Source organism: Battus philenor, unplaced genomic scaffold (assembly GCF_028537555.1).
Source record: "Battus philenor isolate CCGP_79_NKW_IND1 unplaced genomic scaffold, ilBatPhil1.0.hap1 SCAF_27, whole genome shotgun sequence".
Lineage (NCBI taxonomy): Eukaryota > Metazoa > Arthropoda > Insecta > Lepidoptera > Papilionidae > Battus > Battus philenor.
In genome coordinates, this window is record NW_027181690.1 from 10508164 (window position 1) to 10527747 (window position 19584).

The following is a 19584-nucleotide window of genomic DNA, read 5'->3' on the forward strand; positions in this document are numbered from 1 at the left end:
GGTTTCTTAACACTTCAAAAAAAGTTCTTAGAAAAAAAAATTAAGTGGCCCAGAAACATGAAAATTATAAAAAAATATAATGGCTCAGTTTTTATTGATCAAAAATTATTTTGACAATAAAGTGTTCACTTTAAAAATATGTTACACTACCTGTGCCCGCGACTCCATCCGCATGATATTTAACAAAGACATTTACTTTGTTATTCATTTAAAAAAAATTCTTAAATAAAAGTCGCCTAAGTCATTCCTTTTTACATTAGCTACCTGCCAGTATAAGTCCCGTCAAAATCGGCCCAGCAATTTCAAATCGGAATAGACCGACAAAAATAAAAAAGGTTATTTTGCTATATGTACCGTATATTACACAATATTACTTATAAATAGACACACAAATTTTAGATTCAGATATTTTTTCATTTCTACGCATTAGAAAGAAATAAATCTATACAGGCCAAATACTTGTGACAATATAAACAGATATTATTGAGTTATTATAATATTGTTATTCGCATGTATGTTCGCATTATAAGACTAAAAAGTTTTCTTTTTGTCAGATAAAAAAAATATTAATATTATTTTTATAAATACAAAATTAAAAAGAGAAATGAGCTCTACCTACGGCTTCATACCTAATTGTTCGTTTGGGGTTTCACAGATAACGCCGATGCGAAGCTTCAATAATTATCTTTAAAGATTGCGACCATGCCTGCATAGTAAAGTCGATCAATGGCGTAGATCTTTGAAACAAAAGAAAAAAGTCTCAAATGTGAATTTGCTTGTTACGCCTTAGCATGTTTATCCTCCTCAGTCCAAACGTCGCCATAAGGCGACATACAACGCCATCGAGGAAAGGTAGGTAAAAGCCTTGTATTTTGAAGCAGCGGCAGTACGTTGTAGTAGTTTCTTGCTCTCCGATATATGCCGCTACCGCTCATTTATAAGTTTTGTCATAAAATTGCACCGCTAATTTTATGCAAGTGATTGAAAATGAGTGCGCGAAAAAAATTCATAATTGGCGATTCCGGCCAAGGTAAGTGCAAACTGTGTACATTATTTTATGTTTCATATTGAAATCAAAGTAGTTATCATATTTCTCAATAGTTAGACTAACTATTGCGCGAAAAAAAACAAACGAACTTGTTCATTCCTGTTACACGCACACATAGAAACGTGTATGTCGCCTTTTGGAGACTCTGGGTTTTAACCTGTAAAAAAGTACATTTTTGCCATATAATTTCGTACCTCCTTTTTTCCCCCTAATTTAGATATTTTGGTTATATTTCCACGAAATTTTTATTTATTTGGATCTTAGATAATATACTTTTTCCAGATAAGGAACTGGAGGATGCCCTATACGACGTAATCACTGGGGAGGACTCTGATTTAGACTATGATTTTGGTGATGAGGATATCGCGGATGATCCGGCCTATGTTCCCGAAATTACTGAAGAAGATGACGAGGAAGATGAAGAAGAAAATGAGGAAGAGGATAACAGCCTTTCTACAATGGTTCGCTCTCATCAGTCGACATCGAGTCATGTCCCTTCCACAGCAAGTACTTCCGAAAGACGTGTATTTTGGAAGTCATCAGATAATTTCGATCCATTGCCACCAGCCCCACGATTCGAATTACCGAACACTGTGGCAATCAATTTGCCTCCTCACGACTATGTGGCAAAGTATTTAACGAGCGACATTTACGAACAAAATGCATTTCATAGTAACCAAACGTACCTTAGTAAGACGGGCACTAATTTGAACACATCTGATAAAGAAATCAGAACATTCTTTGGTGTAACTATCATGATGTCATACCTTCGATTTCCTAGGATCAGGATGTATTGGGATCAGAAGTCCAGAATTCCAGCAATTGCAGACAGAATAACTAGAGATCGGTACTTCAAACTGAGGGCCTCATTGAAACTTCTAAATGATTCCGAAATTCCGGAGGAAATAAAAAGTAGCACCAAGTTCTGGAAGGTCCAGCTCTTGATTTCTTGTGTTCGCAATGGGTGTCTTCTGAATTCCCCGTCGGCAGATGTTTGCATTGACGAGCAGATGATACCTTTTTATGGGAAACATCAGGCAAGGCAGATGATAAAAGGAAAACTCAATCCTGTGGGGTTGAAAAATTTTGTCTTAGCCTGTCCTAAAGGATTGCCACTTGATTTTTTTCTTTACGAAGGTAAAGGGGACAGCGTAATTGAAGATGATAGATTCCAATCTTTAGATATTGGTGGTAAAGTAATAATGCGCCTGTCCGCCCGATTACCTCCAGGTTGTTCCATTTTTATGGGAGATTTCGGGGAGAAACTGCTATAAAAACTACCACGAATGAAAGTAACGATTCTTTGTCCCAACCAATAACATTGTTTTTTATTTCAGTTGCTTACAGTAATTACTTTTTGAATAAAAGATTTCGAAAAATATATGGAGTTTTTTCAACTTTTTAAAGCATTGAGACCTGATGTCGCCGTATGGCGACATATTGGAAGAGCATTTTCCGCATAATTTTTATTTTCCTTGGGTCTTAACAAACCTAGAAATATATATATTGTCCATGGTTACCACTTTTTACAAAAAATACGAACAAAAATATACTCGGGACTGAGGAGGTTATACACTACTCGAAATATCTGTTTTTCCAGTTCTATATGAAGCTCTAAATATCAGACATTTTTTTTTCTACTATATGGCGTCTCAATAAATGCCGCCACACATTAATACTACATAACAGAAGTGGCCAAGCCCTTTAATAGTGCGGGCCATTTTTCTAAATTTGAAATTTTTTGCGGCAATTGAATACACACTTTAACATGCAAAAGTTTTTTTTTTAACTAAAATCATATTTATTTTAATTAATAATAATACTTAAGATGCCGATTAGTTAATTATGATCGGTATTTGGATTTCGCTAATGTTAAGGTGTAATAAAATAATTATTATTCACACCAGTAATTTGTTTCGATTTCCCAGGAGCTAACAGGTTATATTAATTTAAATATTGAAACAATTCGACAATAATATCGGAGCCAAAAATAATCGTTCAAAGAGCCAAATGTGACTCGTTAGTCGCAATATGTCCACTCCTTTATACGTACTTTTAATTTTAATTAATATCAAGATTTTAATACTATGCATAGTAACTTTTAAAATCCTGAGAAAATTACCAATGTTGTCTAGAATAGATAAACCTCAATAAAATTAATTGATAATAAGCGATATTTAATCTGTAAAACATTTTTGACAAATGCTATATGACAATGACGTCTTTCTAGCGTTATCTGTATATTTTGTTTATGTTGAACAAAATAACGAATGTTAAAGAAAATAAACATAAAGTATACAATAATTAATCATGGCAGATTTAAAAATTTGCAGAATTTGTCTCCGTTTGGGTGGAAAAATGTATAAATACGATCAATATCAATTGAAGATGTATTACGAAGATGTTTCATCTTTAAAAGTAAGTAAGTATTAAAAATGCAAAGTGAAATGCACTAGCTGAGCATTTGAGAATTTTTAGACATTGTGTTGTTTAGTTATTATTAAAAAAGTAGAGTATAGTATTCAGTCAATATGCTTTGACAACTTATTCAGAAATTTCAGTAAATTTGGTGATGTAAACATTCATTTTGCATTATAAGAATTTAGAATATTTTTATTGATATTACCGGTGAAATATGTTAATTTGCTATTTATATTTTTTATCAAAACAAGAGGCAACTGCTGTTTGCTAAAGTTTATATTCACAAGTTGATTTTCTTATTTGACTAGATAAATAAATAGCAATGATTAAATATATACTTTATGTATCTGAAATTGAATAATATATGTAAAAACTTACCATAAGGAATTAATTTGACCACTATTTGAAGCTTGTTAGAAGACGCTGGTTGCATGCTGCTTGCTACTGGTCCTATTGGAAATCTATGAGAGAGACCTATGTCCAGCCCTGAACATCTTACAGCTGAATAATAGTATAATAATGATGACTTCAATACATCTCAGGCCACATATTGCATCGAGTCCACTGCCAGTGGGCTATGTTAGACCAGTAGTAGAGGACTGTGACTTGCAATTGTAGATCATGGGTTCAATTACCAAAATACAGTTTTATATATAACTCACATTTTCTGCATTAATTATATAGAATTACCACTGCTCATGAATAAGTTTCCAAAGGATAGATCCTTTAGGTACCATAACATCACACTGCAATTGCTGACCTGCCTTCCAAGATTGGAGATTATGTTTTATTGCCCCTAAAACATCTATAAATTATAGTGGGCATCTATTTGTTTTTTAATATTGTGGTAGTTCTTAACACTTATATTTTATACAAGATAATGAATTTCCTTTATTTTAACAGATTAATAGAAGAGATGAGTTGCCGCACAGTTTTTGTTATGAATGTGCCGCCTTGTTGTACAAGTTTCATAAGTTCAAACAAAAATGTCACCGAGGTATCACGGAACTTAAAGCTATACTACCCAATGGACCTGTAAGTATTGCCAGTGACAAGGAAGACAATAGTTATATATAGCCAGTATGTATCTCTTCATTTCTTACTGGCTTGATATCTTTGGGCTTTGATATGATCTTCCCATGTAAGGTTTCTGTAAAGATGTGTTTTAAGATATCTAATGGTAGCTTGGTGATGTATGATGGTTACATTCAGCTTAAATGGTGGACAGTCTTTCTTTTTTAAGGTAAATGCCACATGCGTAGACATAGAAGCACTTGTTTTTATACACAACTTTTGTAAACATGATCCAACTTTATCTATATGTTCCTGCAAAATGCCATGTCATCAGCATAAGCGAAGACCATATACATAATTAGGCCCTGATTCCTGAAGAACTCCAGCTTCTATGTTGCATATTAACGAACTTTCCCCGACTCTGACCTGAAACATTTAGTCTCATTCTGATAAATAAAGTTAATTAAGCAACTTCCAAAGTCATTGCTTAATGTCTTACTTAATATCTTTGATTACTTTTAAATATCACAGTATATATGTTACAACAGATCGTCACTAGAGCCTCAAGGTTCTGGAGAACCATAGACCAGAAATAGTATTTAACTGTATCCAAACGGTGGTCTTTTTCAATCGATCCTATTAATAGTATAAAATATAGGTACTGTTAGGTCATTTAGTGATAGCATTTGAGACAATTGTAATTAATGATTTAATTATTTTTTGTATTGTTTTAATTTTAGATTACACATAAATCCATAAACAAGTTGAAATCAAAGAGTAAAGATTTCGTTCCATCTTTAGATATAATATCGTGTAACGAACGAGTTAAAACTTATATTATTAATGAAAAACAGATTAAAGTCACGGAAGCGAGTTTAGATAAAGATGATGTTGAAATTAACAATGGTGATCATGACAATGAAAATTTAGATGACATACCTGATGATAATAATGTGAGTGATGATGTAAAAGCAGTTGAAAAGCTTACAAATGATGAGCTTTCACATTCAGACAGCACAGTAGACAATGATCCAGATTATGAATTACATGAAGATGATACTTTAAGTGATTTAAACACAATATTTATCCCAGAAAAAGATGTAATTAAGACAGAAGAAGCTAGAGAAGGAATACCTGAAGCAGAAAGTAAAGATGGAGAAATATTTAAGAACACCGAGATAATAGAAAGTAATGATTTAATTATTAATAAATGTGTTACGAAAAGAAAGAATAAGAAAATAAATAGCATTAGAAATATTAGGGAGAATAAATACAAGTTCACAATGAGGCAGAAGAAATGTCTGGATTCAAGTAAATGGAGAAAGATTAGTTTAACCGAAGAAGAAGCTGTGAAAGAGTTTCAGAAGAGAGCCAGTGATCCTAAATACGTTCAAGCCATGTACCACTGTAAGGATTGCTACAAGTTCTTCTCCAAAGAAGACATTATGATACGACATTTCAAGTTGAAACATAATCCGGTATGTTTTTACAAAGGTCTTTTCAAAGCCCAGAATAAACTTCTTAGGATATTTATGTAATATTTTTTGAATTAACTTAGGTTAGAATTCTCTGTATTCCAGTATGGATCTTTAAAAATTTATATTTTATGAATTATTTATATTTCTTGTATACATATATATTTACTGTATCAAAATTATTTTTGAATTTACTAAGTTTGTGGTAGGCTTTTCTTGGATGTCGTAGGCTTTGGAATCCTGGCAGCTTCAATTTGAAGGATACCATTATAAATAAAAAAATATTTTAGTTTGTATCAAATTTAGCTGTTTTGGTATTCTATATAGGATGTTTGGTTATAGATGAAAATGTTATAAAGGGGTGATATATAGCTTATTTCATGTCAATTCATGTATAGTACTGAGTAGTGGTAGTTTAGCAGTAGAGGATTGAGACTTGCGATTACAGGTTTCGGATTCGATTCCCGGGATATAGTCTAATATCGGCACTGTTCAGAAACAAGTTTCCAGAGGATGGGCTGCAGCATCCAGTCCAGTGTGTACCATAACACTGCGATCGCCAACCCGTCTGCCAAGCGTGGCGATTATGGTATCCCCTTAGTATCTTTGGAGGACGCCAACGTCTTGCAATTGTCGTCTATGAGCTCAAATGTATGGAATACCCTATTAGAAAAGGTTTCAGAAATTATAAATAATGTGATACGTGAAATTTATTTTCGGGTTGTTGATCGCTCTTTTGGTCGTATTTCCTCAACTTCTTACAACAACTAGCATATCTGGACTCTCTGGTTGGCTCAGAGCAATGTGGTCAAAGTAACCAAGAATCCATTTATAGCAGATAATGGAGAGGTATGTCTTTATAAGGAGTTGATCGAGAATAGATCTCGGTTCTCTTGACAGTCTATATGTGTAGCATTCTTCACCAGCAGCACATTTTAAAGGCCAGAAAAGGACCAATATTTAGCCACTTCCGCACATGCAGTGGTTGCCAAACACCGAGTGAGTCTTGTTTGGCACTAACCGGTGTAACATAACTCCTGAAGATGCCCCGTGGAGGGGTGAAACACGTGTTGAGTGAATTGATGGTGGCGGTTGTGTAGTTCGCATTGTTTGCCGCATACGCATTTATGAGCGGGCTGGCGGGCGGCACTTTGATGCACGACAACCACTGCATGTGCGGAAGTGGCTAAATATTGGTCCTTTTCTTACTTAGGATGGACTTCCGCAATGTAACGCCTGATTCCATTAAACATTTTAAAAGCATCGATCTTTCAGTGCAGTTTGTCTAGTTTTTAGACTTATAACCAATCATCATTGACTTATAACAATTTACAACCACTATGAATGAATAAATGTGAAAATAATATAAATAAGTAATTTAATTGGGTGTTGTGTGTAGTCCATAGGTCCGTTCGAGTGCCGCTTCTGCCACTCTCGGTTCAGGTTGGAGTGTCACCTTCGAAAACACATCAGAATGCACTACACAAGGTTCGAATGCTTGGTCTGCAACCTTGTGGTCGCTATCGAGTGAGTATTTGAAGGCTGTACTGATTATACATAAGGCTTTACAAGAAATAGGATCGATGAACACTGTCACGTAATCACCGGTGAAGGTTTTATTTTTATCACTATCTTAACTGACTTCGTTCTATCAAAAGTGATCAGTTTTTAGAGCATCCATCTATGATCACCATCTCGCCTGATGGAAAAGCAATGGTCGAAGATGAAGTACGGAGATTCAGTAGGTACCTACTCATTTTGACCCTTATGTGGCCTGGGTTATAATTCTGGTAAAATAAGGGTCAGTTGATTCAAAGTGATTACATTATTAACATTTTCTTCAATTTACTTCCTTTGGGAGAACTCTGCCTTGATTCCGAGGTCGAGACGGGAGGAAAGATAGAGAGAGTTAGTATCGCCTCCCTGATGGTAGACGACAACCAGCGCCCTATATTCCTTGAGCATTGTAAAAAAGTAATGGTATCCAGTAAGACTTGCATGAAATAAAAATAAAACTGTTGATAAAAATCATATATAAAGCAATATTGGCAATATGAAAAAAAAAGTATAGTGGAGAGTGATCAGGGAATGTAGATAGGGGAAGAAAGGCGATGTATGGAAGAAGATTTGCAAATGATGAAAGATAGAACATGTCAAGGACAAATGGAAAACATGAAAGATGTGAAGATATTATGAAGAGAGGAAGGAGTATAGAAATAAAATTAAAAAACCTTAAAAACTCGTGTACCCGAAATGTAACGTCCCTGTCCCACATAAGGAGAGAAACGAGTGGTCCTCAAAAGCATGAACAATTAAAAGAATATATTTACCTTAGTGTGTAAAGACGAAGGTACATAACATATGTGTGTAAATTAGTTATGATTTACGGAAGAGCTGTGGTTTCAATTCGAGTCTGATGGAAATGGACGCAGTCACTTAATGAACCTTGGAGAAGAATACTAGAGATTTCTCCATAAGAAATGAGGAGTTCGGTAGACCAACAAAAGTAACTTGGACATGGGTTTAAAATTTGAAGCTTTTAGTTGGGTTTCAAGATTGACCACAAGGCTGACAGATCACTTTGTTAAGGATAACGCTGCATGCAGGTCGCTTCCAACATGTCCAACATGTCCTTTATGTCCAGCTGTGGACAATATACGGTAGAAATGATGATGATTATATCTTTGGTGTAAAGTGTATAGTATTGGTACTAGGGACGAACCTTGGGTACTCCAGCCCCAATGAAGCGAATTTATGTTACCTTGATATGATAGGTTGGAAAGGCGTTACTTCGACTTTAACAAGATCATCTGTTCATCTTGTTAGTGGACTTTTACCCTGCGCTTTCGGTACTTGCTTCCTCTTTCAGGTCATCATTCTATATCGTCGGAGAAATCTGAACGTAATGCCGGTTAGGCATGAAGATCTGCGAGGAGTTAATGGCCTCGCTAATAAACGAGGACGAAAAGAGATTCTTCCACGAACTTTGCAAGAAAATTACAGAAAAAGCGATCAGTAGAAATGCAAGTCAAAAATAAGAATAAGTGTAAACAATAAAATAGGAAACAAGGCAAAATAAAATGAAATATATGTAGAGCAAAATGTTTAGAATAAAATACAGAAATGTAAAACTGAGGAATGAGGTGAGGAATGAATGATATCGAATGAAAGAGAAAGACGGAAGAAATGTGGAAAGAAAGATGAAGTACGAAAGGTTTTAAGAATGCAAGAAGAGTGCGCAAACAAAAGTAATGTGAAAAAAATTATTAAATGAAATAAAATGACCCTGTCCTTCCCAAAGAGTACAAAGGGTACTAGAAGTCCCGAATAGCGGGGGTCATTTAAAAAAATTAATATATGCTTCCAAACGGTCTTATAGGAAATCTGGGGAGAGGTCTGAATGTCCAGAAGTGGATGGCACACTTGCTGCAGCACTAATGAAGTTGTCGTACCAAAATTCTACTAGCTAAACAAATTACCATTGTAAGAATGTATAAATGTGTAAAAATTTCCAGAACCACAGCTCTAATGCACGAAGAAGCACACGCAGGAATTACCAGGACATGTAGACATTGCGGAGAACAGTTCAGGTGAATATACACAGTTCAACAGTTCTTACTAAAGAAATTTTTAGTTTTCTTACTTAGTTCTCAGATTGACACTGGCATCTAAACTACGCCTAACCTTTGTCTTAGACGCAAGTTCTTCCTATGACTTTTAATAGAATTAGACGTTACCTTGCGGAAGTCCATCCTAAGTACGAAAAGGACCAATATTTAGCCACTTCCGCACATGCAGTGGTAGTCGTGCAACAAAGTGCCCCGCCCGCCAGCCCGCTGATAAATGCGTATGCGGCAAACAATGCGAATCACACAACTGTCACCGTCAAATCACTCAACATTTGTTTCACCCCTCCACGGGGCATCTTCAGAAGTTATGTTACACCGATTAGTGCCAAACACAGAGTGCTCTTCCCATGACGCTATTGTATGGACCAAACTAGATTATGCTGCATACTTATGTTATGGTGCGATCTTATTTAAGTTTGCAGGGATAACCTATGGTTTATGTGGGCGTCTATCTTTTTAAACGGTTTTATTTAGTTCTACCCGTACGGAATTTGTTTCTTTGGGTCAAAATTATAAAATGAAATTTAAGCACCTTCCCGTTGTCAGATTGATCTGAAATTTGGTACACGCATTTAATTTAGATGACAATACAATATAATAAAACCAATAACATTATAAATCTAAGATAGTCGCCGATACAAAATGGCGGATTACATATTTTTCCTTAACCCCCTCAATATGGGTATCAAATGAAAGGGCTACACTAGTAAAACACGATGATTATGTCAAAATTTAAAATTCAAGATGTACGTCATTCCAATATGGCGGACTAGGTACATATTTTTCCACAACCACCACAATATGGGTATCAAAAAACCGATTAACTTAAAAGTTTTTTAAATGTATTTTTTATGATCGTTCTCGCTATTGGTGACCATACAACCCACAATTTTCTTCTTTTGTCTGTCTCCACATTTCTCACTCGTTCATCTTTTTTCTTCAAATAATCTTTCATTCTTTTGCATTTCCATGTATCAACTTTTTTGTCTCACCCTTTCCTCGTGGACTGCTCTTTTACAATCTTTTATTTTGATAATTTATCTGTATTTATTAATTTCTTTTATTTTTACATCTTATCGCAAGTATCATAGCTATTTTCCTCTAGCTTTCTGCAATATTCTAGAAAGGTCTGGCGACTTTCATGGTCAATTAATGAAGCGATGTTTCCCACAAGTAGGCGTCTATTAGATGATCATCTCATGTATTTAATGGAATCAGGCGTTACCTCGCGGAAGTCCATCCTAAGTAAGAAAAGGACCAATATTTAGCTACAGTGCTTTCACTCTGTGTTTAACACTAATCGGTGTAACATAACTCCTGAAGATGCCCCGTGGAGGGGTGAAACATGTGTTGAGTGATTTAACGGTGGTAGTTGTGTAATTCGCATTGTTAGCATACGCATTTATCAGCGGGCTGGCGGGCGGTGCACTTTATTGCACGACTACCACTGCATGTGCGGAAGTGGCTAAATATTGGTTCTTTTGTTGATCATCTCATGATTTTAACTTTGAAGGTTGTATTGTCTTTCAACAGGCATATGTCGACGTACTATACGCACTTACGCACACACAGAAGCAAGTACGTGTGCACAGTGTGTGGAGCCTCGTTTGTGAGCGAGGCGGGCGTGCATCAGCACAAGCGTGTCACACACGTCGGTGTCTCTGTGAGTACTTTGTATTAGTCTTCCACTTTATACCTTCTAATTCATCAAAATCTAGCAGCTTTCTTGCGGTCGAAACCTACATATTCGTAAGAAAGGACCAATTTTTAGCCACTTTATTATATGCAGTGGTAGTCGTGCTGCAAAGTGCACCGCCCGCCAGCCCGAAAAACTGACAAAACGTCAAATAGGTAGTATGGGACAGAGATAGTTCTATACGAAGCAGAAATTATCTATATAATAAAATATTTATCGCCGTTTACTGTACAGGTGTTTAAATAAAACCGTAGTTAGTAATAGTATTTATTGAAAAAATGACAGCATCTTAAAAATTTTAGCACGTATACCATCTGGCAGCTGAAAAAGATAAGCTAATGCATAAAACTCAAACAAGTTTAATTAGAAGTAACTATTACAGTTACTATGAATTTCTAGTTCTTCAGTGTTACCAGGAAAGATCGAAAAAAGAATTATTTAATTTCTATTTCAATGTTTACAATGGCTTTTGAAATTACTATACAATGTATTCAGAAGCTGTTAAAAAGGGCTGTCTAACCTAGAGAAAAGTAACCAATGAGTACATCCTTTAATAAGTAATAAGATTTTCATTTATTTCATAAAATTTTCCAAAAATCAGAAAATATAAAAAAAGAATTGGCATTTGGCATTGGCTTCTGAGCAGATCATATATAAAATGTATAAAGTGTGCAAACAAGGAAATAATAAATTAACTATTTTAAATAATATATACTTTTCGATTATATTAATGATGATATAAAAGTGATCAAAAAGTAATTTGGAAGCCTCGTACCTTTAAGGTGAAGGATCCCCCCTTAAAAGGGAGTTCAATCTGATTTTAGTTTCTGTAAAATTTGACTCTTCCTATAACTTATATAAGTGGTCACAAAAAAATAAAGAGATTGGAACATGTCTTGTCAGGAACATCCTGTAGGTCAAGAAGACAGTACGACGTTCTGCGAGCGATGCCAGATTAAGTTCGAGACGGTGGCAGCCTACACAGAGCACCTGCGATCCTCTGCCCTCCACGCTGACGTTGAGTGAGTGGTCCCCCCTGAGAGGAAACTTTTATCATACTACTAGCTGATCCCGCAAACGTTGTTTCGCAAAAAAAGTATTTTTAATTTTCAATTTAAAAATAAGGGTTGATCGTAGAGGGGTGAAAATTTAGGGTTGTATGTATTTTTGTATGTTGTATCATAAAAAAATAAAAACAAAAAATTTCGTCAAAAAAATAAAAAAAAATTTAAGGGTGAACAACCCTTATCACTTAGGGGTATGAAAAATAAATAGTCGCCGATTCTCAGACCTCCTAAATACGCATATAAAATTTAGTAAAAATCGGTCAAGCTGTTTCAGAGGAGTTCAAGTTCGAACACCATGACACGAGAATTTTATATATTAGATTGAGAACAACCCCTTTTTCCGGTTTTTAATCATATTGATAAGATTCGTATCTAATTTTTAGAACTTGGTTTGACTCATTTTTAAACGGTTTTATTTAGTTCGACCCGTACGGAATTTATTTGTTTATTTATTTGGGTCAAAATTAGAAATTGAAATTTAAGCACCTTGCCGTTGTCAGATTGATCCGAAATTTAGTACACACATTTAATTTAGATGACAATACAATATAATAAAATCAATAACATTATAAATCTAAGATAGCCCCCGATACAAAATGGCGGATTACATATTTTTCCTTAACCCCCTCAATATGGGCATCAAATGAAAGGGCTACACTAGTAAAACACGATGATTATGTCAAAATTTAAAATTCAAGATGGACGTCGTTCCAATATGGCGGACTAGGTACATATTTTTCCACAACCACCACAATATGGGTATCAAAAAAATGTACATGGGTATTATGGCAGCAACATTACGTCATCGTCAGCAGCGCTTCGAAAAGGGGAAATCCACAGAAATATAATTGTTCACTTACGGGAACGAATATACAAATTTCTTTAGGCTTCGCGTTGTAAATACTTCAAGACTATCTGCCCTAGGAAGAATTCCACAGTGCAATGAAGGCCTGCACTTTAATCGCTCTAACGACAGGCAGGGGATATCCCAAGTCTTGTTTTAATAATTATGGTCTGAAGGTTTGATTAACTGGCATAAATTTGCCACTCTTGGACGACAGAGTTTAGTGCTTACCTTTGAAATATGTCTGAAATACATCGTCGGTAGCGTTTTTGCTTCATGTTTTTAAGTATGATTTCAGCTTCACTGTCATCACTAAGATAATTTTGGTCACAATACAGTTCCATAAGAGACGATAGACTCGACGTCAGTACGCCCCCTCTGACCCTGGGTAGACGCGGTATTGGTAGTAGGTGGACCAATGAAATAGTCAAGATCCTGAGAAGTCGTATGCCGGCAGCGCAAGACTGGTAGAAAGACCTTCGGGTGAGGCCTATGACTTGCAAGTGGGGTTGTCGGCTGATATGATGATGAAGGTAGCAGTTTCAGGGAATATTCTTATATAACAGTACCAGGGTAATGTATTCAGAGATTTAAATGCTACAGAAGTACAAGCGACAACTGTGCTAGCACTCACTGTCTCGATTTATTTACGTTTACCATACAATTATCATTTTACTGTAGGGTGGTGCGAGAATTGGCAGTGGGGATTTAAAAGCAAGCGCAGGGGACGTGTACCTGGTGAAAAGACAGCCTTGGAAAAGACGATGAATAGAGTCAGCTTCCAACCGGTCCTAAGGGAGGATTCTATGGGGGGGGAGGGGTTGAGACTGAAATGGTGATGATGATGAATGAACGAGAAAATAACGGGCTATGTCAGTTAGTTTAAACGATTTAAATGTAGTCTTGTACACATTTAACTTTATATTGGCACCAGGAAAGCAGAACACGAAGAAGTACCCGCGCCTAAACGGAGACACAAGAGGCTGAGGTTTGGGAGGACCAACAGGAAGAAACCGACAACTTGTCATCATGTAATATACACCATTTTATTATATACTATATATTTTCGTTCATTTACTTTGGTTCAGTTCGATCATGGGGCGGTACCGCCCATTGGTAGATAACTTTGGGGCGGTACCGCCCCGCAGTCCAGTAACTTCAGGAGCTTTTTATGAGTGCAATACGTCACAAAATAAATATGGAGCGTTATGTATCACATAAAATGTTTGTTTTAACATGGCATTAATAAATTTGAAAAAGGTGTGTTTTTGTGAAAAGGATGTATACCGTAAAAGATGGGTAAGCTACATTTTAGTCGATACTTTTATGAACTATTTCAAATGATAAGAAGCCATTTTGAATTGTAGAAATTTTATATAGCTAGGTGATGAAAATAAAATTTTAACATTAGAAGTGGACAAGATATGTAGCCTAGTCTATAGTCTCGTGTGAAGTTTGTGCTGTTAGCCTTGCGGCTTTTTCAGCTTCATCGGTAATGAGTTCACAGAACGGGGGGGTTCGTGAACTACATAAAATTTACAAGACTCGAGTTTCCGAACCCGTATCAGTACTCGGCGGGTTATATATATAGCCTGTTAATTTAAAGCTATATAGCATGCTAAACACTAGCGATTGGTGGAGTATAAAATTTTGCAAAAAGAAAGGTGTAAACAATGAACGCTAGCGTAAGGTACAATGCGATTAAAATAAGAATAGGACCGGCCTAGCGCCATGTTGTGACGTCACAACGGGAACTTGGTATAGTGTGCAAAAAAAGCAATGTTAAAAAATAATACCAGTGGCTAAAGTCACTCGCTCGGTTACCTTCGGAGCAGTTTCCAAATGCTTAATTAAACTTCCAAATACATCACGCGATATATGAATATTGCCATCTGGCCCTGGTACAATTCTTGCTTGTTTTAACTGGTCCAACAACATAATGGCACGTTTTTTCTCTTCCTCGAAGTACTTTCAACATTGCTGATAATCTCTCGAGCTCGCCGATGTAAAACACTACCTCTTTTGCTCATTGTAGAACAAATTAAACAATCAACAAAAACAATTTTTTTTTTTATTTTATATGTTTAATGCTGACCGTACTTTTATGAGTGAAGTTAGCCGAGAGCCCGTCCTATTCTTATTTTAATCGCATTGTAGATGCGATTTATACTAAAGTTCGCTACAGTTGCCACAGTATTATAATCCAAAAACAAACATCACCGCGACATGTTGCAGTGTGGGCGACATTTTGAAACGCAGTCGCAGTGTATGACTCACCATTATCAAGAGCACCCGGGTACTTCCTTCTGTCCGCCCAGTGAGCGGCACATCTGTGAGATCTGCGGCGTATCGCTTGCGGTGAGTCTGGAAGTGACCTTGCGGAAGTCCATCCTAAGTAAGAAAAGGACAAATATTTAGCCACTTCCGCACATGCAGTGGTAGTCGTGCAATAAAGTGCACCGCCCGCCAGCCCGCTGATAAATGCGTATGCGGCAAACAATTCGCATCGACTACCACTGCATGTGCGGAAGTGGCTAAATATTGGTCCTTCTCTTACGTAACTTCTCTCTCTTACTCTTTGTACTATACTCCGACTACACTCTCCACTTCTCTAAATCTACCTTTTACTTTCCCAACTTACGATTCACATCTCCGATCTCATACGTACTACACGTTCTTCATATCCAAACTTCTCTTCTACTCTAATCACCCTTCGACTCTTGAAACCTTCTCCCCCCTTTTTCACTTGCCAAATTCCCATTTATTCCCCATACTTTTTAATCTCTCTTCCAATACTACCTTAGTCTATACCGCATTTCCGATCTCCATTGGTTCAAACCATTCCTTTTGCAATCTCCTTATCATTCATTCAACAACCTCTTAACTATTGTGAATGCAACCACGGCATTCGTCTCTTTTCCTTCTCAAGCTGGCTAGTAAGAGTAGACTGATGGTTTTGGTTACAATGTCAATTATTGTATTTTATTCTGATCGGGTGAAACGTTCTATATCGTATTCGAATATATATATATAATGTAAGTATATACACTTTATTAGGTATACAATACGGTTTATTTTTATAAATTGTATATAATTGTAAATGATTCCAAATATTAAAACTCCTAAAGCAGCTATTTTTAAAAGGCTGTTTATTGTAAGGTTTGAACTGTGTGTAAATGTGGGAATGAATGAAATGGAAATGATATCATTTACTGCACATTTCCCCCACAGCCTGGCAGTATAGCAATGCACCACAACATCCACACGCGTGAAAAGCTCCACAGCTGCGAGACCTGCGGCCGACAGTTTCACTCAACAGCTGGTCTTAAGCGCCATCTAGTGGTACGTACCGAAACTAAAAAAAATATTAAAAACTATCTATACACTATACAGAATGATTGGTATAGATATAAATGTTTTTTTTTTTTCCCTTTTATTTCATTTAGGATATGGATTTTGATTCGGATCAACGACACTCGCGAAATTAAAAAAATTAACAATAGATATCTCTCTCTCTCTCTCTATCTAATATATAAAATTCTCGTGTCACGGTGTTCGAACTTGAACTCCTTCGAAACGGCTTGACCGATTTTTACCAAATTTTACATGCGTATTCAGTATGCCTGAGAATCGGCTACTATCTATTTTCCATACCCCTATGTGATAAGGGTGGTCCACCCCTAAATTTTATTTTTAATTTTTTAGACAATTTTTTTGGTTTTTATTTTATTATAATACAGCATACAAAAATACATATAAACCTAAATTTTCACCCCTCTACGATCAACCCTTATCTTATATTTGTTAATTAAAACCTTTAATTTTTTTTGCAAAACAACGTTTGCGGGATCAGCTAGTTTCTATATATATATATATATATATATATATATACATACATATGAACAGTGGGTAGCCAAGCGGTAGAAGAGACTTGCGATCGTAGGTCACGGGATACATTTTTTTTTTCATACTTTGTTCATTAATTATACAGGATTGCTACTGACTAAAATAAATCAGATTATGGCAATAGCGTCTTTTTCGCACCCTACCATACTGCGTTTGGCGATTACGGTATATCCCCCCATAGATATCTTTTCAGAGATCCCTATAGCTTGCAGTGGACGATCTTTATACCTGTTAATGCCTCCTATAATTGTTAACTGTATCTAAACAAATAATAGATATTTTGTCGCCATTTTTATTCTGTGTTGAGCGCGTCTCACCTTATTCACTAACCACGGTACTAGAATACATATAACTTTTGTATAAACACCTGAGTTTAATCGAATAAACTATTTTTGTACTCCCCGTGGTCACTGTGAAGACTTTCTTACTTTAGGAGGTTTCGTGTTCCAACTTTACGTTTTATTTTTGATTTATTGCAGACCCACACAGGCGAGAAGCCGTACGAGTGCCCGCTATGTGACAAGCGCTTTACACAGAGCAACAGTATGAAGCTGCATTATAGGACTTTTCATCTCAAACAGCCGTACCCTAAACGGTCAGTATAGATATGCCTTTTGGGGGGCCTTTGTGTCCAATCATTCCACAGAGAATCCATTCAGGTGACCAACTAATCAGAAAAAATCAAGAATGAGGATATCCGGATAAGCATGGCGTTGGATAGCCATACACATCCTGGACAGAGTACCTTTTTAAGGAAGTTGGAATATGCTAAACGAAAGTCGTTTCCAATCGGTTTTGGTAGTAAAAGAGGGCTAAGCCCAGCTGTGGACATCCTGCGGCAGAAATGATGACGAAAACTTTATAGTTTACCTACCTTTTGATCTGTTGAGATAAGTAACGAAGCAGGGCTTTCAAGATATTTCACGCCCCACTGAGGGCTAATTTGTTTGTTAAGTAAGGCAATTCGAAAGTGAAATCGACACGGGTTTACTCATTCGCTTTAATATAAAAATATAAATGTTACATAGGGGGCGTAAGAATTTTAGATAGACTAAAGTGAAGCATGGCATATGAAAGGTTTAAAAATATTGCCATACCCAAAAATTAATGTATTGGAAGTAATAAATAACGTAATGGTAATACAATAAGAGAAATCTTTTAAAATTCGAATTGCTATATATTAAAATTAATGAACCATATATCAGTGATCAATATACAGAGTGATCGGAAATAGGTGCAAAAGCGATTTGGCAAATGTGCTATACATTCATTGAAAGTTTTTTCACCTATAATCCATCACCTTCTAGATGTCAACCTGACCTGACCATGTCTTTTGATCTACCTAGTGGGGGGGTACTGAATGAAATAACAGACGTTGGTAGACTGCTCTTCAAGGTCCAGGAATACAGAAACATAATTTTTGTTACAAATAATTATTAGTTTTTAGATATCACACATATGGAGTGCTTTTTAAAGAAACCAAAATGTCGGTAAATCAGCACAACATCTATGACGCTGACTGACTAGCGCCATCTAGTAGCTTTAAGAGGAATTTCGATAAAACAGTTCAATGTGTTAAAGAAAATATAACCATCTCTTTCAGAATTAGAATTAAAAAGAAGGACGGCGTTCAAGATGTGGTCCCAATGGAGAGTGAAGAAGATTCTTACTGAACCTTCGGTGTTTTAAGAATATAGCTAGTGGCTAGCATTGCGTAATTTAGTTTTGTAATTTTTTAATTACAAAAACCTTTTTTTTTAATTAATCGAATCATTTATTAAATGTAATATGTATGCAATTAAATCTACATTTTTAAGGCATTTTTATTTTTCAAAATAGGTAGATTTAAAAAAAGTATATTAGTAAGATACCATCACCTAAGCACATATTTCAGCTGATAAACAGTAGTTTTCGGAGCTATTCTGAAATTGAAAGCTAGAAAATTACAATTGCAGTCGTTGTCGCCCATAGATGCCCACTGCAAGGCACTAGTCTCCCACAAAGATATCTATCGAGAAATATACTTTCGCGATCGCAGTGTGGTATTTTAGTACGTAGAAGACAGGCCTGCCTACAAGACATTGGCCTGCCCCAAAGATATCTATGGGAGAATATACTTTAGCGATCACAGTGTGGTATTTGGGTACGCAGAGGACACTGATGTCCCCAAGACATTGACCTGTTCCAAAGATATCTAAGTAGAATATACTTTAGCGATCATAGTGTGGTATTTTGGTACGCAGAGGACACTGATGTCCGCAAGACATACCTATACCAAAGATTTCTATAGGAGAATATACTTTGACGATTAGTGTGGTATTTTGGTACGCAGAGGACACTGATGTCCGCAAGACATTGGCCTAACCCGAAGATATCATTGGTGGAATATACTTTAATGATTGTGTTGTGATATTTTGGTACGCAGAGTACACTGATGTCACCAAGACATTGACCTATCCCAAAGATATCTAAGTAGAATATACT

General features: G+C 36.0%; 2 protein-coding genes across 2 annotated transcripts; both read left to right on the plus strand.

Moving 5' to 3' along the window:
- The first annotated feature begins 987 nt into the window (after positions 1 to 987).
- On the plus strand, positions 988 to 2322 carry LOC137925764 (piggyBac transposable element-derived protein 3-like). The gene is made up of 2 exons (XM_068769233.1): positions 988 to 1030; positions 1331 to 2322. The coding sequence occupies exons 1-2, from the start codon at positions 988 to 990 to the stop codon at positions 2320 to 2322; spliced, it is 1035 nt and encodes a 344-aa protein (XP_068625334.1).
- Positions 2323 to 3358: 1036 nt separating this feature from the next.
- On the plus strand, positions 3359 to 18889 carry LOC137925484 (zinc finger protein 491-like). The gene is made up of 12 exons (XM_068768930.1): positions 3359 to 3466; positions 4373 to 4504; positions 5224 to 5961; positions 7358 to 7485; positions 9474 to 9548; positions 11121 to 11250; positions 12187 to 12305; positions 14129 to 14225; positions 15430 to 15552; positions 16426 to 16536; positions 17580 to 17695; positions 18704 to 18889. The coding sequence occupies exons 1-12, from the start codon at positions 3359 to 3361 to the stop codon at positions 18771 to 18773; spliced, it is 1947 nt and encodes a 648-aa protein (XP_068625031.1). The 3' UTR covers positions 18774 to 18889.
- Positions 18890 to 19584: the final 695 nt, after the last annotated feature.